Genomic DNA, 24,765 nt, shown 5'->3' with positions numbered 1-24,765 from the left:
GCCCAAAATGTGTGATATCCAAAGCGTATCGATCCGACGTGTCTGCCTTGAAGTTCCGCTGCACATTTGGGATAGTGCACGATTCTGCGACACGGGCATGCATGCCGCATGCAGAATCTTCTCTTACGGTCGCTGCCCGGGTACTATCGCCATGTAGACGTGCCTGTGCAGGTCAGCCACCCAAAAGCGGCTCACCACTCAAGTTTGACATGCATTTTGATCGCTGAGGTGCCAGAAACACGGCACAGGGGGTGCTGCGACTCTGGGTACCTCACCTGCAGGTGTGCTGGTCTGCTCATTGGATATTGGTAGGCAATGGCAGTCCTGTGCTGCCGAGCACTCGTCCCTCGCTGGCACAGGCTGCGCTTTCCCTTGCAGATCGCAGCAACAGCTGAAGTGCTGCCGTGACAGGATCACGTGACCAATTCAAAGCATTCAGAGAGCGCTGAAGCATACGTACCACACGAAAGAATGCCCGGGGTGACGAGACGTTCTTTGCCTGCAGCCGCGGCCTCACTCATTGCTACACGAACGAATCAGCTTTCCTGCGCATTCTTATTATTGCATCTCGCATCCTTCTTGGCTCTCCTGGTCTCGTGTTTCAATTTTGCTATCATATGCCGTCTTCACTTTTCCCGTGACATCTTGGCGATTCTGCACTGGGAGGCGTCACCAGAGACGAGCACTCGTTTCTGCATGTGCGTGACGTCCATACGCCCTGACACGTGGAGCTTCCGTCATTTAGGTACACAGAAGAACACATATATTGTACTGCATACGGCGACGCAACCAGCGTCTACAGCTCTGCACGCCAAGGCAATGGCGTTCCTGCCGGGCGCCAGCAACCCTGAAAACACTAACGCAATGAGATTTGCGCCCTCCGATTCCTGCTTGTGACCATTGACACAGCACCAGAATTCAGTCCGTGGCCGATCCCAAGGGAGTTACAGCGGTTGCGAGAAGTTCGGCTTCTCGGTTGTGCGCACTACAATGTTTGAAGACTAGAGGCAAAATGACATGCCTCCCATATACGCTGGCCAGCAGCATTCACATTCCTAGTTTGTTAGCGAAAAGCAGTAGGATTCATTGGAGACAAAAACATGACATAGGGGACGTTGCTATCGCTGATCTCATGAGTATCCGCGAGTCGACTTCGTAGGCCACCGTGCGTGTCATAACTTGAAACTCGTTCAGACGTATCTTCCTACCAGTGTAATACTCTAAACCAGGAGCATGTGCAGGAAAACGACGAAGAATAAACCAGGTGACGACGCAGCGAAGCCTGATATCTCGTCAATTCCATTGCCACGTAGCTTATGATAGGATGGCACGCCACAGCACGATTTAGAGAATGCGTTGCCACAGAACGATGAAGTTACGGGTTACTTCACACCTAACGGGACATTATCAATAGAGGGCCAAAACAGCGTGTCGGATATGTTATTCAGTGATCCGCAGTGCTGCGTACAAACAGCTGCCGGAGAAAATGAGCGCGCCCAGATCATCGGAAACACCAGAGAAAGGCCATGAAGGAAGATCACACTTTCTACCACCAATGACGGCGCAGCCAGATATGACTGCGAGATTGCCCCAATCGGCTATTGTGGGATACAGTTTTTCTCTTCCAAGCAATACACGGCAAACATGGACTGCGCCTACAAAATAGATTTCACTAGCCCATTACATCGGGATATCGTCCGGCCGATATTTACAGCATACCGCTCGTTTTGCGACTGACTCGCCCACAAAGTATGTGGGCATTAATCATCCGTTAATGAATCTCAGACGATCTCCGAAGAGCCTATCTCTCAAGGCCCGTATCCCACCGCAGATAGTGCACCTGTGTCTGGCACCGTTTATTTTCGACTGACTTCACCCTCTTGTTTTACGGAACTGGCGGGAGTTGGAGACGCACCCGTTGATTTCTGTACTCTAGTTGCTGTCGACGCTTCTACATCTTCACTTACAGAAGCGGACTGCAGAGGTGCGTCTTCCTCCGTTTGTGTTGAACTTTCTCCGGAGTCGCGTCTGTTTAGTTGTTTGGCTGGTTCACCTGACCTTGGTTCAACCGCCTCCTTCATTACGTCTTCATATTGGGGGACATGGTCAAGATCCACTTGATGCGGCTGCCACCTATCGCGTGCCGCAGCTTGTTCCACGTCCTGAGAAGAATGTCGCTTTGCGGCTCGGTCCAGCTCTCGCTTGAGGCTCTTTCGCGACACATTGGTCAGCCGTGATGAAACCGGGGCACCCAGTTCCGCTGTGGCCCCGCTGGTGGCCTCCTTTGTTTCCTGCCGCTCCGCCGAATCAGCGGGTGGTACCAGGTTGTGTTGCACCTGGCCACATCCTTTTGTGCACTTTGCATAGACAAGGACCGGATTCTTGAATCGCTGCTCCAGAGGGATTGAGCAGCTTCCTCCGTGCTTTGCCGGCACAAAATGCCGCAGCGTCATTATCTTCTTCATATTGTCTAGCCGACAGTCGCTGCAATCCTTCGGATCAATAACTGAATATTCATATCGGCATTTGACCGGGACTGCCAACTTGGTTTTCAGGTGGCACTTGAACATTTCAGGATCTCGAGGAGACGAACTGCTCATGAGCCACATATAGAAATTGTCCACGTTTTCCATTTCCGTGGCTTGCCTAAGAGTAATGGGCACGGCCAGCCATTCCGGTCGGCGGCCCTCTCCCATGTGTCGGTCCCTGAGATGCTCCCTGGCATTTTCAGGCTGCAGATGCGGATAAATACGCCGGTCTAAGATGGTGTCTTGTCGAGGCGCAATGAGTTCCGCCAAGTGCATGGTTGCTTCTTGAGCGCCCTCGTACTTTGGTGAGGGGGACACTGCACAGCTGGAGATGTAGCCGAAAGACGTGGGAACATGGGCGCACGCATTCTCCCCAGCAGACTGCCCGGTTTTCTTTGGGCCACTGGATGCCGCTTGGGAATCACTGTCATGGTTGGGATTCCCGCTTGGGTCAAGGAAGCCATTTTCTGCTGTTCGTGACTCCACTGCGCCAGCTCGGACATCCTCGCTAACCACCCGTACGGGCTGCGGAAGAATATTTTTAGCTTTCCACAGAAGTTTCCTCCTTGTCGCGTCCGATTCTTCCTGAGAGGGGCCATCCCCTGTTTTGTTGTGACCACCTACTTGCCCTTGGCCAATTGTATCAGCTCCAGACTGCGGAGGAGCTTGTAAGTCAAAAGAGATTCCTCGGGGAGCAGTGATTTTAATGATATTCGCATCTTGTGATGGAAGAAAGAAAATCCAGGCACGTAGTGCTTTTGCCTCCTCGATATTTTCCAAGTAGACGGAACAGTCCTCGCAAGCGAACGTGTTGCATGGGATGCGACTGACGAGCGGTTCTTTATCCGCAGTACACGGGACCTGGAAAGACTCCGGGAAATCTCTCTCACCGATCCATCTTGGTATCCCATTTGCCACTTGCACAATGCTTGTAATGCTTCCTAGTCCCCCGCACGGAAAAGGGCAAGAACCCCAAGGATAGGAAGCAGAAAGTGTTCGGGTGTTGACTTTCTCCACCCTGCAACCAAGTTCTGCGTGGCAGGGCTGCCTGAATTTCGTATTACAAGGGGAGAGGCGAACAACGGCGCCAAGCTTCTCCGACCAGCCTTCCTTGGTGTCAGGGTTCCACGGGTGTAGGCGTTTACAATCGATGCCCCATCCCTCCTTGTCCATAAGGACTCGACGCAGGCTCACTTGGAAGCCATCACGGTTGTCCGCGTCGCAGCTCTTCGTACAGTCAACAATGGTCTCCCACGGCCCCAACTGACAGTTGACACTGCAGGGTGCTTTAATGCATTTCTTTTTGAGGAGGGCTCCGCCGCAGGCTTCCTCGCTATCTCCCGCGAACAAAGTCCGGGACCAGATTTCTAATCCCTCGCCGCACGTTGCACTACACGGAGTTTCCTGACGCCAGCCGCTCCAAGAGCACTTCTCGCGTGCTGTGAGCAGGCGATTTTCAAAATGCTTAGTGACGGCGTGGCCGCCACTGAAGCGGAATGTCACAAACCACCAGTTGGCAGCCACATTAACAGCGATGGGATGCGCGGGGGTGTGAATGGCGACGGCGAAATGGTGCATGCCCAGCGGAAGACTGCGGTCTGGGTGTGCGCTGCTTACTTGGATGAAGGTATTCTGCTGGTCTGGTGAAGCATGAGATGAAGTTTGAGGGAGATGTGCGAGTCGGACTTCGCATGATAATGGAGGCATTTCGGGGTCGACCGACTCACAGAGCGGGCCTTCCCTTCGGGCAGTGTAGCCTGGCGGCAAGGCAACAATAATAAACACGATTTTCCTGCTCTCTCTTGTCTCTAGAGGGAAATGGTAAGCAATGGTCACAAGCGAGTCATCATTCAGCAAGTGACCGTGCTCCACGACCTCGAGGACACTTGCCATTCCGCGGGATGATTCCCGTAGTCGCGAGAGCATCATATCAGAAAAGTCGGCAGGCGCTTTAACGAGATTGTCACTGGGGGGGGTTTCTCGGCTCTTGCTTCACCTTGCTGAGTATCTGCTTTCTGCTGTTCTTGTTCGCCCTCTAATTCTCTCTCCTGTTCAAGCTCCTGCCCTGCGGTGCTAGCCAGCTTGGTTTTGTCCGATTGACCTTGGTTGCTGAGAGGCCCAGTCCTGTCGGTTGATTCCCCGTTCACCCTGAGCGTCTCACGTGCATGACCGTTGGACATCTCTACGTCTTTCGATTCTTGAATCCCGGCACTACCATCGGAAGCTCCAGGGGTTTTCTCTGACACGGCTGTGGCAGCGTTTTCGGAAGCTGAGGTGTTCCCGTCTTCGCGAGATTGGTCAGGATTTGTTCTCGCTTCATCCGCGCCCTCTCCAGCGTCCGGCGCATTTGAATGTACATCAGAGCCAAATGTATCGTTTTCGTTCGAAGCATCTTTGTGATTGTCGCGTTCATCCGTGTCATCTTCTTTAATTTCGGCGACTGGGTCAGAGGGACGGGCCTCTCCTTTAACCTGTGTCATAGAAACGCCTGTCTCCGCTGTGCGAATCCAGTGGTCCGCCGGCTTCCGCGCAGGGTGTTCATATGCGTGCACGGTATCACTATTGCTCACAGGAGATGTTAGTTTGACGTCGGGTGCTGTTGAAGCGCCTGGCTCAAAAAGAAAGTCGACAAACTGGTCGTCCTCTCCCCTCACCGGAGTCTGTCGAGTTAGCATCTCAAGTTGCTCCAGCTGATCCATGACTTGCTGTTGCCGTAGCTGTACGCTTGATTTCCGTGCTGTCGTCAGAGACTGCGCGACGCCGCTGGGTGATGACTGGGTCCCACCTAACTCCGAAAAGCCAAACGGCTGAAAAGTGGTGTCCAACACAGAGCCACCATACACAGCAGGATGTGGTCCCCGCCCTAGAACAGAACGATCCTTTGTACCCACGCCAAGGTCAGCCATCAATCTCTCCAAAGAGAAGTCCGTTTGATCATCGCTGTGTTCGATGGCAGAGAGTCCAGAATCCTCGTGGTGCTGAATGGGTGATTCTTGAAGAAACCATGATCTGACTCCTTCATGAGGTTCATCACCTGGTGCGTACGCATAGCCGCCTCGTTGCACGCGTTCAGCATGGAGACTGGGGAGCGACAGTGCCATGCCTCGTAAAATACAGGGGGCATAAATGACGTTTGTACCAGCCTCTGGGACTAGTATATCCGTCCTAGAAGTCAACCAGGCTAAATTCACAGTAAGCAAAGACATGAAACAGAAAACAATTCGTACGCTATGTATCTGGGGGATTCCGAGTCCTCGTGGTACGGCTAGCGGGCCCGGTCTCCCTTCGCGCGCTCCTGCGCCCAAAGGCGAGATAGGGAGCGAACGCATGGTGACAATTTCAATGGTCTCCGGTGAAAATGCTCAAATCTCTGGCAGAAGTGTCGCTAGATCGACGAGAAACTGAAGAGCGGGGCGGGGGAGGAACTTTGGAACAGTTCAGGGTGACGGCGCGATGAGCAACAAGTAGCATCACCGCCTCGGGACACCACACCGCTGCGCAGAAGGCACTAAACGTTGGAAAAAACGCCGCATCAGAGAAGCAGCAGTGCGGCCGTGGTCGATTACCGGCTTCGGAAGCCGGATGGGCAGAGCAGGCCAGGAAACGATGAAGACAACGGATTTGGCTGTCTGTTGGCGCGGGTCAGACGAGACGGCCGCCGCCGGAGGGCAGTCAGCTGCGTGACGCCGTCCTACAGGACTTTTTTCCTTGTCAGCAGCCGAGTCAAATGCCGGATGTGGGCGCACGGCGGCTGAAAATCGGGCAGGAACGACTGTGTTGCGGGGCCTGGCTCTTTGCAAAATTGCCCGTTGTCTTGCCGTAGCCAAGGCCGCCGCAAGACAGCCATTCGGGCCTAGCAATGTGGAGAGGCGCGGCACTTGAACAGACACAGAAGGACTCACAATTCACACGTGGCGATACTGCTTTCTCCGCGAAGGGAAGTAGACCCTTGGTCGTACTGGCTCCAGCTTATCAGATTTCGGGTTTAAGAGCACATTCTGTGGTTTACAGGCAACCCAGACAAACCGTCGGTTGAGTTGGCCTGAGGCAGAAAGCTACTACAGCGACCCGCGCTTCACAGTCATCGTGACTCCACTGGCGCGCGCAGCCGGGATCGGCGTCAGCATGCATTGGGTCGGAGAGCCGCGCGTCATTTTCTAGGGCAGGCGGAGCAGGGTGAGGAGGATCACCCCCTATCCCATGCGGAGTTACGGATAGGCCTCTGCTCAGCATGCACAGAGAGTAGCAGTGTTTCTACGGATTTTCCATTTTTCTGGTGGTCGCTACCGCTTCGCAATCTAAGTATGAAACGCGTGTTCAGTTTGCACGCTGCGGTGGGATTGCATACGTTGGCGACCTGGCATTTCTTTCGAAAAATCGTTGGTGCTGTAGGTTTCTGCAGCTCATTTATGCTTGTGTCTCATCTGGCAACTTCATTGTTATATTCTCGCTTTTGCCACAGCGTGTGGAGGGCAGCGGAGAAACCGGTGGCTGTTGGCCACTCTGTTCGTAAATCAGAGCTTCTAACTGCTGTCCAGTTATGAGGCACGATGACACTTGAGCAGAACACCGACTTCGCGGACGATAACCAAAATGAGCATGTGCCGTTGAAATTCCGGAATTACGTCCCGAGGGATGTTGCGCTGAGACGCTTCTGCCTTCCTCGGCCGTCCGTTGAGGAGCTAGAGAAGCAGATTGACAAAGAAGCCAACAATGCCGTGAAATCGGCTGCGAACGAGGTGCGTGCGTGCGAAAAGGCACGTGTATGTTTTGGGGATGTTCCCTACCCCGACGTTGAGCGTGTCACTTTATGAAATGCGTATCGCAGCAGCTTCGTGGATCAGGGATGGGTGCGCACGACCGTACGATGAATGGAAGAGTGCACCTGATACTGTCACTTTCTTTTCTGTCTGCCTTTATGCTGCGTATGTGGGACTCCGCTCAGGATGTAGTGTCTCAGATAGCGCCGCGCCGCCCGAACTGGGACTTGAAGCGGGACGTGGAGAAAAAGCTGTCAATCCTTTCGAGGAAGACAGACAGAGCAATAGTCGATCTAATCCGCATGAAGATTGCGGACGCGAAACCGCTGACGGTTTCGACGGCACCAGGCGACGTGGCAGACGAACGGCCTCTAGACGGAGAACGGGAGCTTGCCCAGTCATTGGTCAATGCGCTGCGTGATTTAGAAAAACTTGAGGGTGAAGAATGTGAGTGAACGTTTTCCGTGCAGTCCGATTTTTTAAGCTAGCAACGACACTGGGGAGACGTGCCCATAGTGTACATACAGAGGGTTGTGAGCGGTGCTACCAGTCATGTATCTACCTTGAATGCGAAAGTTGGAATCGCTTATTATTTTCTGTGAGGACAGCCACGGAGCTGAGCAGTTTTGCGCATTTTCGTTGTTTTTCGATCTACGTGCTGAGCAGCATGGCAAAGTGGTACACTGCCGCAGTTGCGGTGTTTCTCCTAGGGGTGCGCGCGGCGGCTCAGGAGAGTGGCTACGATCGGAAAGCTCTGCAGGTTTGTATGCGGGTGACTCTGCAAGAATGCCAGGTTTTCACCCGTCATCAGCGTCTGACCGAGTACCGTCAAGTGCACCGGAAGACCACTGACGGGAGGCTGTGCGCGGCCGCCTTTGTCCAAGACAATGTCACGTACACTGACTGTACTAATAGCAAGGCGCCCGATGGCACCATAGGTAAAGGACAATTTTTGTGGCAAGCTGCAGTGGTACACTGGGTTGTTACAGGTCGGCCATGGTGTTACGTTGAAGTTCAACTTCTCGGGAAGGGCAGCAGAGACTGGGACTATTGTCAAGGTCCAGATATGTACCATAGAATCCCGCGAACGGATTGTACCCCTTGAGCATTGGTGCAGATGTAGTTGACTACGACGCTGTGCGTACGAATGCTAGGTGAGGGAAAATCGTATGTGATCGGGCAAATATCACGCAGAGCATTCAATGAACAGAAGTTTATTCCACCGGAAAGCAGTGGAGTTGGCGTCAGCAGCAGAACAGATGGATACACAAGTCCAGTGAGACACCCCTTGTGAGTCTCCCCGGCAGAGCCTTACTATAGTGTGATAAGCAGGCGACTGAAGGACACTTCGCATAGACACCGCGAGGTATGGGGTGATCATTGTCGGTATCAGCCTCTAGCAGTGGTATGTTTTTAGGTCTGCACGTCGTCCGACATTGTCGCGGGTCGCTCGCGAGAAGCTGAAGATATCCTCCGGGGCGCACAACACTCCGTGTCGCAGCTTCAAGCAGGCGCATCAAAAATACATGAGCTTCAACAGACTATAATGTCGGTGAAACAAGCAATTGATAGAGATTACGAGAATGCTGTAAACAGCAAACTGAATTGCGAAGGTACTATCTCCAATTATTGGCTTGCCAAATACGTAAATTAACTTTTATACAGCTGTCAGGGGCTACGAAGACAAGGTTCGTTAAAAACCGTTTTGCTCTCCGTAGTGAATATCGACTCAGTATTTCGCCAGCCGCATGCGGACGGTCTGCGCGCAAGCTTCTACAACAACGCTAGTTTCCGCGGACCCCCAGTTGCATACGCGGACTACACAGTCTTAGACGCATTGTGGGAGTCTTCTTCGCCTATGGAAGGAGTGACTTTCCAGGACTTCTCCATTCGATGGGACGGCTATATCATGGCCCCGACGTCCGGAAAGTTTGAGTTCGTTACTCGCGCGGACTGTGGAGTTCGTGTGTTTCTCGATGGGTCACCCATCATCGTTGATCGAATGCCAACCCCCGCTGAAGGCGCTGCATTTTCCGACAGTCCCGTTCGACTTCTCGAGCCAACAGAAGACTCAAGTCTCAAGAAGACGTATTCACCCCCTCAAGTATGACATCACTTTTCTGGTGACAGCACCACGAACATGCAATAAATGCGCACTCGATGCTCCGTTAGCAACTCAGAGGTGGGCACCTCTACCAGCTGCGCGTGGAGTATTTCCACCTTAGCGCCCTGAAATTCGGCGACGCTGACAAGGTTTGTGGCGTAATCCGACTATTTTGCATCTCCGATGGTACCAGGTGTGATCGCTTCTCAGGCAATTATATCTTTAGCATGGAGGTCAAACGCCACCCCCGAGCAACCGATTTCCCCCGATTACTTCTTCAAAGGCGCCTCCTCCCCACCACTAAGGATCAGTGGCCTCCCAGGGAGCACATTCGACATGTAGGGAGGATGCTCTCCCTCACCTGCGCACTGCATGAGACTGACGGTCCGCTTAGGTCAATGTTGAAAGACGGGGTTCTAGCATTCATTGATTCTACGGAGTATGTAATCGCGGATGTTCCACCGAAATACGAGGGATCCAAGCTGATTCGAACTCGGACGAATCCAAGCTGGAGCGACGTCCACCTCGAAATATCTGGGGATGCGAATGTCTACGTTGCTGTTCCTCGTGGCGGAGCTCGGCCTTTTCAAAAGTCTGCTGAAAATCTTCGGCCTTTGCGCTTCGATAGAACCGGGGACAGTTTCTCTGTCTACCTCGTCGAACGTGAAACGGTACCAAACGACAATAACTGTAGTCGGTTGTACCTGCACGTTTAGTTGTAGGACATGGCCAGCCAGCAGGTCCCATTTGACATTTATGGCGGACGAGTACTCGCCGGTGTTACCGGCTTTTCGGTTGCGCCAGGTAAACACGAGTGACAGGGTGGCGAAGACGCGCATCCACACAGGCGATTAAACAGGAACGTCGTATTTTATCTTCGTAGCTCCGACGCGGAAGGGAGAACAGTCATGCGAGGAGGAACTCACGCTTGTTTCACTCACAGATTCTGAGTTCTTTAGCTCGTGCACTTCATCATCTTACGCGTCGAGTGAGTCTAATAACTCCATGCCATGCCCGTGAGTGCGTCCCAGTGCTTGTCTCCAGCTGCCTACGATTGCAACGCTGGCTTGTCGGGCAAAAACCTCGATCTGCCGTTCGGAGCTTGGAGGACGTCTTCGGGACGAGGGATTGGTCAATACATAATGGTTTCCTTTAGTAAACCTATTGAACTGGCCGCCTTCCAAGTGAGAAATTATTACTGCGAGACAGTAGCATCCATTGCACAGACACCGGGACCAGTTCAAGACGCTAGAAGATCCCAGGTCTTGGCCAACAGAAATTTCGATCGAATATCCAGGTAAGCTGACTGGAAGACTTTCTTACCGCTCTGCGGACCTCACTGTGGAGCTAAGGCTCACGCGACACCCAGAAAATCACAGTTATCCCCGGCGACCACACTTACCAACTGACTCCCCGAGTCACTGAAGGCGTTAAAGCAACAATCACGGGTACAGAGTTTGTCGCAGCTCCAGTGCGGTTGGGTTGATATATAAAACGATGGCGTAGGCATGAGAGATCCTCTTGCATCCTCTGCAACAGGGGGCTCATTCGCTTTCATCGGCTCACCCTGCGTACAGGTACGAGAGAACCATAGACTGGGAATGTTTATCTTTATATTCATTATATGTGACACAGAAGGAAGAAGTGGAGAGTACAGGAGTAAAAGATTCGATTTCGATCGTCTTTGGGGGGGGATCGTCTGGCATCGTCCGTCCTGGCTACAGCCTCGGTAAGGCATTAGCGTACCTTGCACAGCCGCTCGCACTAGGGCGCTTGGCTGAGCAGACGATGGTTCTCCGAAAGCAGCTCACGGCAGCTTCTACTACGGCTGGGACCACCAAGCTCCCGTAGTAAATCCAAGACTTTGCGGATCTGGGGCCGGGGGCGGCGGAGTTTCGTTTTCGGAGCCGAATTGTTCAGAGGCAGATAAGTGCAACAGCCTCGTCGACTGTGAGTACCCCAATTCGTGGTCCATCGATATGCCCTCGTAAGTATCCCCCGACCGGAGTTCTGCTGGAAATTCTACCGAAATTCATTTCAGCTACGGCGCATTCCGCGTGACGGTTGAAGTGGGATCCCCATGTGGGGATGCTATAGCGAATAGCCTTTACATCAATGGCACTCCGTTCATTCTGAACGAGATACTTCGCCCAGGGCAGTATAGCACGGTGAGTGGTAGTGATGAACTTCGGCTGGGAAGGTGACACGCCTTTGTTTGGTGTAGGCGACGGGGAAAGTCTCCCTTACCACGTCATCCACAATCACCCTAACGTCAAATTCTCGCACGACTATTCAGTCGATTGAAGTCGAGAAAATAAAAGACGTTGTCTTGCCTTTCGGTCTTTGATGCGTGTCGAACACTTTTCTGCGGCGAGTCGGGATCCTAAAGTATCAAGCCGCTCAAATGTGTATACGCGGTGTTTTTACGCAGGCAAGAATACAACGGTATTCCACTCAGGCACCTGGAGACGGTTCCGCAGAAACTATTTGCTTCCGGATCTTTAAGTGAGACAGCTGACGAGTTTGCTGTGCCGTATGGCACGCTCTTGCGGCGTAAATGTGGAATAACAGCCGTTCACGGCGACACAACACTTTAATACTTGATTTTCCATCCGACGCGCAGTTCCCCTCCAGAACATGACAAACTAATGCGGATAGTATGACGGGGCCGCCTACTGCACAGTCTAGATTCGTCCGCATACGACCCTCAAATCTTGAACCCTACCCCGCCGCTCATATTCCCCTCATTCATCTGAGCGTTAGGAAAACCAGTAGCCGAGCTCTGAGTCTAGACTTGCCGGCGAGTCCGCAGCAGAGAGTTGACCCACGCTGACAGTTGCGCAAACGTAAGAGCACGCGACCTCACAACCGTATTCACTCGAATGACACCTCGACGGTGTGCTCGCGGCCGGGTCCCACACCTATCCACCAGCAACGTATGGAGAGAAGCTGTTCTAGCCTCCTCACGTATGCTCGCGCTGCTTCAGGGAAATCCGCCACCGTCTTGCAGTGTTCCAGACTCCCGTCCCATCCCGGCACGCACTCGTACACAGGCTCCAAGAGGCTGAACTCCTCCGCCGTGCACGGGAAATAACCTTGTGGCATGATGGCTGAAGATGTTTTGTTCTTGTATGCAACACAAATCTTTAACTCCCGCAACCCGCTCAAGACATCCAGCTTCGTTAAATTTAGGCAGTCGAAACAGTTGATTCGGGAGGTATACAGCAGAGCAGGGATATCAATCCACCCGCATCGTCTAGGCCGCCCCGTGGTGGTGCCATACTCAGCCCCTTTATCCCGCAGATGAGCACCCGTCGCGTCCAGAAGTTCTGTTGGGAACGGTCCTTCTCCCACACGCGTTGTATACGCTTTAACGACCCCAACAGATAGGCCAACAAGGCGAGGAGGGAGACCCAGCCCTGTGCAAACCCCGCCAACGGTTGTGGTAGAAGAGGTCACATAAGGATATGTACCGAAATCCAGGTCTAACAGAGTTGCGTTCGCACCCTCAACGAGAATCTTCTTTCGTTCACGAATGCAGTTATGTAAGAACGACACAGTATCAATAATTCTGTCTCGAAAAACGGAAGCATAGTGCCTGTGTCGCTCCAGTTCCTCCGTCTCATCAAATATGATGCCATATCGCTGTTTCAACTCTTGAGCCAACCGAATGTACTTCGCCTCAAATACTTCGAAGTTGAGCAGGTCTCCCGCGCGGAGACCGTTACGAGAAGCTTTTGTTGAATAGCACGGGCCAATTCCGCGAAGTGTAGTACCGATTGCTTTTCCGGCCTTTGCCTTCGCTTCCTCCTGCACACCGTCAACTCGTTGGTGAATGTCAAATAACAGATGAACCCGCGAGGAAATCACCAGCCTGTTCAGCGCGTCTGGTTGGATATCCCGAATGTGTTCCAGTTCTTGCAGTAACGATTTCAAATGCAAAACCACTCCATTTCCAATGACGCTGGTGGTATGGTCATGGAGAATGCCACATGGTAGCAAGTGCATGCTGTACTTCCTGCCCTCCACCACCAAAGTATGACCAGCGTTGTGCCCGCCATTGAATCGAGCGCACACGTCCGCCCGAGCAGAAAGGATGTCCACGAGCTTCCCCTTCCCTTCATCTCCCCATTGCGCACCCAGTACAACAACAACGGGTAAAGCTTCATTGAAAGACCGTTCGACTGGGGCTGTCCATACATCAGGAACAGACGGTGCAGGATGTCCATTGCCATGCGTGATGGCCGCATCAGGTGCCGAGGCATGGAAGCGTTGCTCAAGTGGTGCCGCCATTGTTGCCACGGAACACTGTATCGTTACCGTAATTCTCTTGTCAAGCACTGATACTGCACACGCTGCGAACGCTAAAGTCTATACGATACAATCACTTGCACGTGACAGGGCGAAAATGTGCACACACTTTTAGACTGTGCTGGCAAAGCGTTGATGATGCAATTGATGGTGTCCCCTCCTGCACGAAGACGCGGCACGCACTAGGAAACTGCAAAATAAATCCTAGGAGACACGGTTCATAGGAGCCTCGTGGGATGCAGGGTTCAGATCTCATGGACACAGAGAAGACCGTTGCGATCGTTGACAGGTGGGCCATGCAGCAGCCCGCATGCGCGCAGCGCTTAGCTCTCTCTTCGGAGCCCCGACTGCAAAAACGCGGGACACGGGTACAAGCACCCTCTTCCACTTCAACCTGGTTAGAGCTTTAATTGCGTGTGAGTCATAGAATGGTACTTATGTGGTTATTTCCCGCCACGACAGTCATAATCAAAGATTTCATTCTTCCCGTAACAACGTCGTCACCTACATTAGCTGGTCAGCTGTGCAAAGCAGGCCTTGAGAGTCCAACGCTGCTGCGCAGTGGAAAGCGTTGTCTGCCTCGTTGATAAGACCTTTAGTTTCGCACTGGCGAGGTTCCGTGAGCGCGGCAGCCACTAACAGAGCTCAGAGAATCAAGTGGACCGGCGACGAACACCGCCTCTTGCAGGTGGAGCACCTCTCCACAGGATGACGTACAGCTGCCTACCAGTTACCTGCTTCGTGCACGCATGCCACCGTCACCCTCGCAATCGCCGGCCGCCGGCACACCCTCTACATCTCCTCAGACAGGCAGCCGGCGGTTAGCAGGTGCTACATAGTCTCGCCTCTGATTAGGGTTTTTTTTGCTGAGGGGTACTGGCGCCGTGTTCTCGAGTATCTGACACGTACCTTCTGGTATAGTGTCTTATGTTTCAACAGCTCCGTGCCTCGCGCCGTCTAGATCAACTTTCACCAGACGTGCGGTGCACGTGTACATACCTGCGTGCTACGGCACCCCCGTACGCGCTACTCGTCTTGGCACGAAACCAATCCCTGGAATGAAAATATATACGCAAGCGCAATGTAAGTTGACGCTTTTATACACTTGACACGAGGTCGCATTAAGACGAGCTCGATTGACGCTGGAATTTGACATATGGATAATGGTTGACATTCTACACGTGCATCGAGGCACTAGCGGCACTGGGAGACACGGCCGCCCACGACCGCAGAAGCGACCACCGATGCCATTCTGCTGTGGGCAGCAGTTGGTGTCAAACAGTGCACGAAAAAATATCAGTATAGAAAGCTGCTTGGATGACCCTACTTGATGAGAGCTGAAGCGATGCGGGGCAGAGAGGCCGGCGCTGGCGCCCCCGCCGCGGGCGGGGTGAACTAATCACGTTTCATAAATACAATCAGTGAAAGCTCTTTTGATTTCCATGAACGGAGTTACAGGAGTTCGAAAGCGGGGATGGTCCACGCCGACAGCATCCGTCGGCGACGATAAACACCTCTGCATCTGGGCAGCATCGAGGACGGCCGCTCGCCTCGGGAGCCCGCGCGGACTGCGGTAAACAAAGACCTTCAAGATCTAAACTAATAGTTACACAATGATCTTTACACAGTTCAACCCGGTATTATAAATTCCAATAGACTCATGTCCTTGTCGTTTGAGGCGGAAGAGTTTCTGGAAGCAACTGAGCGAGCCATAAAGAAGGGGCGCGTTTATACATACATCTCGGGCTTCTTCCATGCACTGCATGTGAAAGGCTTTCATTAAAATCCGGCGGCTCTCATCGCCGACTTGCCTGACGTGACACTCAGCCATACAAAAGCCACAGTCGTTGTGGTACTGCGTAGACGCGGCAACAGCAGTGCATCTGTTCCGACCCGGTGACTGTGCCCCGAGGATATCGTGTACAAATACGTATCGAGGAATAAGCTGACGATAATAGGGGATGTCCGTAATACCGGGACGCTGCCACGTCGGAAATCCGATGACTGACTTTCACAACTCGCGACCGCCCGTTTGCAACTGTTCGCAGTGGTAGATTGTATCAGCGGAGTTGACAGACGGAAATGCATTTATCTGTGAATCGCCCCGAGTCGAGATGTAGAACGTCGCCCCCCTCCCAAGAGCGGATAAAGTAGCTCCGTTGCTACAGGGTGTATGCGGAGGCGGCAGCTGTAATGCCATCCAGCCAGACGGAACGGGCGTTACTAAGTCCTCATTTGCCGTGCGCCGCCTTCGCTGCATGGCAGCAACGGATCTGCTTCGTGCCTACTCGATATTCGGACCAAAATACCCATGCGGCAGCAGGATCTGCAGGAGGAGGGCGGGTGACTGTCCCCTGCATGTGGGAATAAGAAAACCAGTACAGCGCATGTTCGATAGCGTAGCTGCTAGTTATGCAGTGGCGGTGGCGCTACTGTTTTGGGGGCTCAGGGATCCTTTTACCATGCATTTTATTATACGAGCTCGTCGTTCTTTCTAGATATATTGGAACACAAATTGATTCTGCCACATCGCGCGCTTCGGGATCCACCAGCGAGCACAACTTTCGCAGACGTCCCTGGTAGGTCGGTCGACTCCCGTGGTTTCTTTCCCCGTGACCTCGGTATACGCGAAACGGGAGAGAAGCTACTGCTGTGCAAGAAGAGGACGACGCAGAAGCTGGTAAGGGCATATCACGGATAGGAAACAGCTAACACAGGAAAGAGTGGGGGGAGGGGGGGCGGCTCCGGCAAGGGTGCAGATATGTCCCATTACAAGAAGCTATGACATGCCAAGGTTTTGCTCCTCAGGTTTGTGGACCAGATCAACGAAAAATTGCCTTCGACTTTCCCCTCTGGCTATACATGTCAAGAGCAAACATGTGCGAATCCGTGGATATAAAATGTCTAGGTTTCTGCATTCATGCAAGTATCTAATTGCACACTGGCTAGCGGAAGCGTCCACGTAGATATGCACTCAGATGAATATATGACCACTCACAAATACCGTCTGAATCCATTCTAACGTAACGAGCTCACTCCGAGGCCACGACGGACAAAACTATATTCCGTAATCTGTCATTCGGGACTGCAGCTGATTATCCATCACCTACCGACATTGGCGATGTAATAGCTGTGATGCTTACGCGGGTGACATGTGAATGTTATTTGCACTTTGATGCATGGAACGACGCTGTTCATGCAAATGAGTAGGCGAAGCTTGAATCAAGCCGGGCGCCCTGAAAAAACGCCGTGAGTGTGCAGTCAGAATCCTCATTTTGCCGCTAGCGCACCGGCTAGCGCCGGCCTGCGTCGCCTGGGGCACTGTTGTTCTACCGTTGTCTCCCGTAGGGCGGCGCCGAATGCACGGGTTAGGGAAGAATCGATAACCAGGTAACCTACAGGATCACCCTACATCTGCAAAAACGTATTCAAGTACCAGACATGACATACAGTACAGGGATATTGCTGCGCCACAAAGTGGTAAACATTGTGAACCCATCGTTTGCGGGACTCCACAGAACAGCAGAGCTGTCGCCTGGGAAAAACAGGGCTGTCCGTCGTGTAAAATACCTCGTTATCCCGCGTCGACAGATGTTAATGCGTACTGTTTGTGGTAGACGGAGTTTTCACATTACAGAGACAGGTGAGGGACCCCGCGGGTGGAAAAATAGAATAGACTCCGTTTACTTCCCTTCCGAAATGCGGTTTCGCCTCCAGGTGGTCACCTGGAGGCAAATCCGCATCTTGTCTGGTCCCCAGCGGCTTGCCTCTCTTCCCGCGTCGACAGCTGGCGCAATACAGCGGAAACCACAACGGCGTTTCAACCGCTCCGAACGCAGCGATTGATGCATCAGAGAAATCGGTCCAGAAGAAATCCTCGTGATAACTGAGTGTCATTTTTGTACCGCAACAACGAGCGAGCGAGTTTCGTGTGAACAACGCGTACACACTTTTTTTTCGGGATGCGCGGTGTTGACAAACTTCCGCGCAAACAGCTTCTTCTGTCGACTCCGGCTCTCACATGATCGTCTTCCCTTCGTCTTTTTGTCTTCGTAACGGGGCTTTTGGGAGATGTGTTGGCACTCTCGTGTTCGTTTCATCGCATTCGCTCCGCGGGGCAACACTCGTGCATTTCTACACGATAGGGCCTACGTCGATTACGCTCATTTGCCGCAGCGCTCCATTTCCGCTCAAAACTGTGTTTAAATATCTCACGCTTGTATCCGTCCTCCCGTATATCGATGCTGCGTCTACGTCAAGCAAAGTTTTACTCCCTATGTTGACACGAAACCGCCACATGGTGGAGTCTTCACTGGCGTTGCTCCTGTGGCGGTTCCTCTGCTGCGGTATTGCTTCCGTGGTCGGTGAGTCTTTTACGCACGTTTTTTCGAGGTCTTTCATTCCTTTCCTGTCGTTGCCGTCCATCCATTCTGTGCCTGTCACGATCTACGGGCATGGTTCATGACTCGTGGCCTTCTTATTCGGCGGTGACCGCCAAAGCCTTTGTATTCACGTCGTACTCGTCTCTTTGCTGAGTGACCCGTTTTGACGTCTGCGTGGTGTATCAGTAAACCCTCCATGCAAGCTGGTGTGTACGGTTTGATAGCGACACTTCAGCATATCCGATTCTCGTGTCGGTAGCAGTCGGCTGTCTCATCTTTTGTTGCGGAGCGCCAGGCGCGACTTGCTAACGTAATCTGTATCCGGTTCACACATTGAGACTTCTTTCTTGATTGCCGTTATGGCGGTGACGAGGCGGAACCTGCGGCGAACGCCGGCTTCCTCGCAGTTTCTGGACCCACCAGAAAATGAGGTTTCATCGTCCCCTCGCTCGTCTGGCACGGGGACGAGAAGCCGGCGAGGAGACGCACACATCTCACAAGGAGAACGAGCAGACAGGCGTAGAATTCAAAGCGAGACTTCCTTCGATGCGCAAGAGAACGCCTCCGAGCCTGCCTCTTCTGACACAGAGGAAATGAGAACATGCGAGCGGAGCGCGACTTGCGCTGTTCGACGGCGAGTGCTCGTTGCCAAGTTTCTGATCATGGCAGGTTTGTTCCTCGTCTCTGCTTGCGGTGTTGCGGCGTTCTACTTCCACTTACCAGGTGAGAGGGGACACGCGGAGACCCTGGGGGGGCCACGAGGAGGCACACGCAAAAGTTCATCCGAAAAGCCGAGCTGTTCATGTACACACGACAGGTACATCGGGTGGAAGATACTTTCTCAAATTGTGCGGGTGAATGGTGGCTGTGCGTTGCTGGATGTCTGCGTGGCGGGAACCCCGTGCCCAAACAGGTCTCTCCCCTAGCTCCCGCGAAGAGCTCGCGCGCTTTTTGCCGTCCTCGCTGAGCGACAGCAGCAAGCTTCGGCGCCTCGAGAACGTCCGTGGTATCTTCCACGTCTTCGCCAATTATAAGGAGGAACATCCCGCAGCAACTCTCGTCTTCCTTTCTTCCTGTTACCTGCTCTACCAGGCTTTCCCGCTCTTTATGATAACCTTCACAGGTGTGTTAATGCACAGGCAGATATTACACTGGACACAACATACGGTTGTATACTGATATGAATATCTGTATACACATATGTCCTGGCCAAGTGGGGAGGCGAAGGTGAGGGTATTTCTTGTAGAGCAACTGACTTCGACGGTAAAACTCTGCACCATACCTCCTTGAAGCTGGGGGGATCGCTGCCAAATCTCGATTCGAAGCTCTTACCTCCCTCGAGCGCCAACATGTCTTGAGTCCCCCTCTAGTGTACGTATAATACAGTATCTAGCTTCAGCTGGTTTTTAATCGCTTACGTGTACGTTTGCAGGAGTAGCAGTGCACATGGAACGCGGGAGAGAGCCGAACACACATACGGAAGTTGCACCGCCTGCAGCGGCGTGCCACCAGAATCTAGGCTGCCAGTGCGCTCTCCGGGACCTTTCAACGCAGGCAATGGTTGCTAGAGTGTTCTCTTGCCGTTGCCTCAGGTTTCGTAAGGGCGTAAAAACTGTGCGAAACGGCTGCAGACATCGTAACGTGCTGGAATCCTTCGGGTGCGTCCTTGCCATTCGGGTAAAGAGCAGCTGTTCAAGACACATACTTGACAGCTGCGACGTTTTCTGTGTATGCTCCCCTTAGGCACCTCGACTCTGGTGACAGTCCTTTTGGGTGCTCTTTTTTCTCCCCTTGTCGCATTCTGCACCGCGAATGCGTTGGCTGCTGTCGGTCCCTCGCTTGCCTACTTCATGTTTAGGTGGGTGGGCAAGCCCATCGTGGTAAGCGCAGCCGAACTCCTCACGTCTCTGTGATTCAGAAAAAAAGCTGAGGCCTCCTCCGCAGACACATTTCCGGTGGAGCATACTATACATGTTTTCTTGAACCGGTCCATCTCCTTGTCATAGATGGTGAATGCTGCCCCAGCTTCCAGTCTCTGTGGCATCAAGTTTCAAAAGTAGCAGACTCGCCTCGGCCCTGAATAGCAAAGACGCATGGCAGAACTGGGGTCATAAGAAGTGAATCCCTTCTGAGGAGTCCATTTTGCTAATCATATCATTACTTTCGAGCCCCACGTGCTATGGCAGAGACACAGTATCATGCGACCCCCCCCCCCCTCAGTTTGTGAGACTAAGTTGACGGCGTTTCTACGGTTACCTCTACACAGTGTTTGCGTCTTGCTGCCGTGCTCGATAGCAGTCAAATGCAATGGTACACCTATTGGGTTTTTGATGAGGTTATTTGCCGCTCCTGGAACGGCACGTATCTCACTGCGGAACTTTGATCGCGTCGTGCAGCTCTTCCTTTTCCCTGAGAAGCTCGAGAGGCTGAAGCGTGTGCTGCATCCACGCAAGCAACTGCAGAGAGGGCGCCCGAGTGACGACGCAAGTGGCAGCCCCCAAGACAAAAAGCCGCCCGGCTTTGATGTGGATCTCTTCCTCACGGTCCTCTTCCTTCGCGTTTCTCCAGTATTCCCCAACCTGTTTATCAACGCAGCAGGTACGTAGAAGGCCCGCGCGCGGAAGATATGAGGCGGACTAACAGGACCCGCCTCGGGTGTGGTAACCGTAAAGTTGATTCTCAGCCTTCAGTGGTGCCTCTCTTTTTCAGTTGCCGTCCCTGTGCATGGTGTGTTTCACTAGACACCTGAGCCTGCAATAGCTCTCGAGAAAGGTTTCCAGTAGAGGATGCCGCGGAGATCTGTGACAGCTTCGTAAGAATCATCCCGGTGCGACTTTTTTTCCCGTATCCCTTCAGCGCCACTCCTTGAGGTTCCTTTCGATGTTTTCTTTACGGCGACGCTCTTCGGTCTGATGCCAAACACAATTCTTTTCGGTAAGTCCTCGAGCAAGGCAGCAGCCTCGCTACCCTGCTCTGCGCGGGAGCGCTGCAGCTTCGCCAACACTGGCCAGCCACGCGCTTGTGTAGCCAGGACCGGGCCACTCCATACATTGCAGAGAGATTTCTGCCCGTCTACATATAAGAGACACACGGCTCTGCACGAAACTGGGGTGCCCTCGTGATGCGGCCTGTTAGCGAGCTCTAAAGCATGTAACGGTACAAGCTGTTCTGCGTGTAAGATGGCGGAGGCGCTCACTCGTCAGCGCGGTTTTCGTAAATATACGCGGATGTATTATCAAACCCTGACGACTCGAGGGAACACAGATTACCAATAGCATTCTGCTGATGGCAATACCCCGGTCAGTTGCAGGCGCTTCATTATTCTGCTCGGAGGCCACACAGGGCAGAGCTGTCCCACTTTTGAGTAGACAGCCTCTTGATATACATGCATGAATACATGGATATATACACGACATCAACAAGAAAGGGGGCGTTAGCATACTACGTAGGCAATCCCGAACTCCAGGGTTCTTCGCGGAGACCACAAGAGGACGGAAGAAAATATGACACTTTCGGGTGAGTGTATCGACTGAGCGTACACGTGGATAGCTTCGATCATCCAGGTGTTCGCTATTTTGTGTCTTCTTCGCAGTGTCGATGGGAAACGCCCTGACTTCGCTCGATTCCTTGGACGGCAGTAAGGCCACACATCTCCCGTGTGAAACAATTCGAAGTTGCAGGGGGAAGTTAACAACAGGGCCGGAACTCTTTGTGGAAGTGATTTTCGTGTCAGAGCACATCCCGAGCGCGACTGGAGAGATTTTTGGGGCTCACGTTCTGGAGTGGTAGCTAGGTTTGCGCTGCTCTAGCAGAGAAGAGGGTGACTGACGCTCGTTGGTGGAACATTAGCTATTTCCGTGGCCTCACCTACTATGAAAGGGAGACATGCATTTTTAGCACGCAGACAGCGTAGCGTGCTAGCAAACAAAAGAATATTTGGAGCAGAGACAGAATACGCCCTGGTGCAGGGTGGGTTTCTCTAGTCCACGATGTAAGAATCAGTCCTGTAGACGCATCTCCGGAATCAACTGGCTCTGCCGCAAACGCATAGCCTGTTTTGTTTTGCGGAAGAAAATGACGCATGTGCCATGGTTTTGTGGGACAGGTTCCTCAGAATATACTAAATGAAGATTGTTTACAGCACTGGTGTGTCCGATTAAAAACCAGGAGCGTGCTGCATAGCAACGCATGAGTACAGCACATCGGATTTGGCGTGCTGATGCAGGTTGGCGACTCTGGCTGCTGCTCTGCGCCATGGCGGGGGCTGTCGTTCTCCTGAAGGTTCTTCGAAGACGCTTGCGACCGAAAGACAGTGAAGGCATCTAAGAGTATCCATACGCATGACAAAGCGAGAGTGATGCACCGAATGTGGACAAGGTGGCGGAACCCGGTCGAAAGAGATTTCTGAAATAATTTTCTTGAACCCGGCGATACGTGGATTGTTGCTTACGGGCTGAGTCACAGGATTTGATACGCAGCGAGAAAGCAGGCATGTGGAAGAAGGGTGACAATCTGCTGTAGAGACTCGTGTCCCCGCATACAAAACTGTACATCCCAAGTAGTACCGAACTGTGCCTGTCTTCGCATCTGTTGTACCCTCCGTGAACCGCTTGGCCTCGCAATACGGTTGAAGAATATTCTAGACACTACTTCACACCCGAAGCTTCCAATGGTGGCGTTCTCTGCCTTCTGGACCGCCTGGGATAGAAACGATGCCAAGTGCTTTTGGGCATATCGTAGAGCGGATGGCTGCTCGTTGGACGACTGAAGTTCCATGCTGAAGCTGCGTCTGGATACCTGGTACGCCATTACACAGTTGCGCAACAGGAAAGCTACAGCGCCCCACTGTTCAGTTGATAACCAAAGGGCCTTCGATAAATACAAGATTTGGCGCCCGTTAGTTCATGCTGAGCTCACCACAACATCAACCACGATATGACTCAGCATGAAGTCGTGGAACGCACTTGGGCTGCTTTCTGAGGTATACCAGTGATCCTGTGCGCGCATGCATGCCTTGTCAGATACAGTACGTAGGATGCACCAGGGCATTATAGAAGTGGATACATGGCAGGGTCATTTCTAGTCGCCAGTAAAACGTCACACCTTCCTGTCTTCTCCACTGACGAAGCTCCCCGCATTACTTTCTCTCACGTTGATCGAATTTGTAGTGTCTCTTATCAGTTATCAGTGACGTACTGCCAAGATGTGTGTAGACGTTCACCACGCAGTTACTGTATAGGCATAAAATGCTTGCGCATGACTGCCTGGTGAAGCAGTTTTAGAGGGTGACTCGCAGGACATGCGACCGGGTGTGACACGGTGCACACAACTGTCTGCTAGTCTAGTTTCTTCCGCTCTAAGATCGCTTCGAGCACGAACTAGATCGTCTGCCAAGTTAACCGTGTGTGCAAGGTCGCACGGCTACCACTGTCTTTCTACACGCGTTGGCGCGCGTGTTGAGTATTCCTCACCCAACGAAACCCCTGGGGCATGAACCTAAATAAGACACGACGGTGGTGGACATTTCGGCTACACATGCCCCCATGCCTGTATCACCAAGAAAACCCCTCGAAACATAATGTGACAAGTGCTTTGCAGGCAGCATTAGGCCCCTCCCTCAGACGGAAATGGCCACTGGATGAAGGTTGCCGCTGATGAGATACAGACAAGCAAGTTCTTTATGATCGCAGTACAAACCTCTCAACTGGACTGCTTGAGACGGGGGACGATTGCAACGCGTTCGAAATGGTGCGTTGACCTCTGCCTTGCCATAATCTCGATCACACACGAATGTGTGTCATCGAGATTATTCGGTTTCCGGTACCGAATTTGTCTGGCGGCTAAACACGCGTCCCATTGTCACCCCGTCTCCCCGATATGGGATCGCATCGCATCTGGCCCTGGCGTCACGGATTAACGGAAGATGTGCCCTAAGCTTTTAAAGAGAACTTGGAAACTGCCACAGGTCGCAGATCCCACCCCTGCACCATTTCGGACGACGTTAAGATACACATTTCAAGCGGGAGCCCTGTGTGACTGGACCAAAGGGTGTACTGATCCGTCGTCATGAGTTTGCGCCTCGTCTCTGCAGAAAAACACATGCACACCTTGCTATGTAGCTTAGACGAAAAGCATTTTGCAGGAAAGACGGGGGAGCTTTCGGCTTGCGGAGAGGCGCCGACCAAGACATGGAAAGACATGACGGGGTTACCGTCAAGGCGTGCGTACGGAAAACCCGTTGCATGCGCCCCCGTCTCCCGAATTGCAAGCGGGTGTCTGCTCGAAAACCGGGGACTCGGTGTGCAGTGCGTGTCTGCGACAATCTATGAGGCGAATTGACTTGCAAGACACACGCAACGTATGTGGTTTTCTTGCTAGACGCGCATTTATGATATTCAGTTCTTTTCTGAACTCAGAAAAGCGGCGAAATACATGGCGTCTTCTATGTCTTTGCTTGATCGACCAGCACAACCGGGGTTGCTGAGACTCCTGGGAAGTTCTCAGGCATTGGGTTGAATTTCCCCAACGGAACTCCTCCTCGCATGAAAACGGAGGACACCTCTGCCAGCACTGTCATGTCTGCTTTATGTGGGAAGGTTGCTGCGGTGAGGAACAATCTCTTGACAACTGCAAGTTCACAATCGAGGTCTCAGCCCGGTCAAGAAGTACCCTGGCTCCAC

The 24,765-nt window shown here is 52.7% G+C and overlaps 5 protein-coding genes across 5 annotated transcripts; 3 read left to right on the top strand and 2 right to left on the bottom strand.

The window, feature by feature from the left end:
* Nucleotides 1–1,440: 1,440 nt before the first annotated feature.
* On the bottom strand, nt 1,441–5,629 carry BESB_085700 (uncharacterized protein; the record flags this gene model as incomplete). The annotated part of the gene is made up of 3 exons (XM_029366920.1): nt 1,441–1,474; nt 2,059–4,168; nt 4,525–5,629. The coding sequence occupies 3 exons, from the start codon at nt 5,627–5,629 to the stop codon at nt 1,441–1,443; spliced, it is 3,249 nt and encodes a 1,082-aa protein (XP_029217380.1).
* A 1,449-nt stretch (nt 5,630–7,078) lies between these two features.
* Nucleotides 7,079–7,743, top strand: BESB_085690 (cwf18 pre-mRNA splicing factor protein; the record flags this gene model as incomplete). Its single annotated transcript, XM_029366919.1, has 2 exons — nt 7,079–7,267; nt 7,474–7,743. The coding sequence occupies 2 exons, from the start codon at nt 7,079–7,081 to the stop codon at nt 7,741–7,743; spliced, it is 459 nt and encodes a 152-aa protein (XP_029217379.1).
* A 212-nt stretch (nt 7,744–7,955) lies between these two features.
* Nucleotides 7,956–11,996, top strand: BESB_085680 (PA14 domain-containing protein; the record flags this gene model as incomplete). The annotated part of the gene is made up of 21 exons (XM_029366918.1): nt 7,956–8,226; nt 8,278–8,346; nt 8,406–8,442; nt 8,499–8,564; nt 8,621–8,654; nt 8,706–8,901; nt 8,954–8,976; nt 9,033–9,392; nt 9,461–9,541; nt 9,603–9,730; nt 9,787–10,063; nt 10,115–10,196; nt 10,252–10,380; nt 10,437–10,576; nt 10,632–10,689; nt 10,745–10,840; nt 10,899–10,969; nt 11,028–11,121; nt 11,178–11,379; nt 11,434–11,560; nt 11,964–11,996. 21 exons carry the CDS (start codon nt 7,956–7,958, stop codon nt 11,994–11,996), a joined length of 2,574 nt encoding a protein of 857 aa, XP_029217378.1.
* A 270-nt stretch (nt 11,997–12,266) lies between these two features.
* Nucleotides 12,267–13,685, bottom strand: BESB_085670 (putative adenylosuccinate synthetase; the record flags this gene model as incomplete). Its single annotated transcript, XM_029366917.1, has 1 exon — nt 12,267–13,685. One exon carries the CDS (start codon nt 13,683–13,685, stop codon nt 12,267–12,269), a length of 1,419 nt encoding a protein of 472 aa, XP_029217377.1.
* Nucleotides 13,686–18,444: 4,759 nt separating this feature from the next.
* On the top strand, nt 18,445–22,411 carry BESB_085660 (SNARE associated protein; the record flags this gene model as incomplete). The annotated part of the gene is made up of 7 exons (XM_029366916.1): nt 18,445–18,808; nt 18,999–19,208; nt 19,829–19,965; nt 20,482–20,683; nt 20,942–21,019; nt 21,678–21,722; nt 22,311–22,411. The coding sequence occupies 7 exons, from the start codon at nt 18,445–18,447 to the stop codon at nt 22,409–22,411; spliced, it is 1,137 nt and encodes a 378-aa protein (XP_029217376.1).
* Between the last annotated feature and the right edge of the window lie 2,354 nt (nt 22,412–24,765).

Source organism: Besnoitia besnoiti, chromosome VIII, assembly GCF_002563875.1.
Source record: "Besnoitia besnoiti strain Bb-Ger1 chromosome VIII, whole genome shotgun sequence".
Classification (NCBI taxonomy): Eukaryota; Apicomplexa; class Conoidasida; order Eucoccidiorida; family Sarcocystidae; genus Besnoitia; species Besnoitia besnoiti.
Note: the sequence above shows the minus strand (reverse complement) of the source record. Positions and strands in the feature narration are given on the sequence as shown.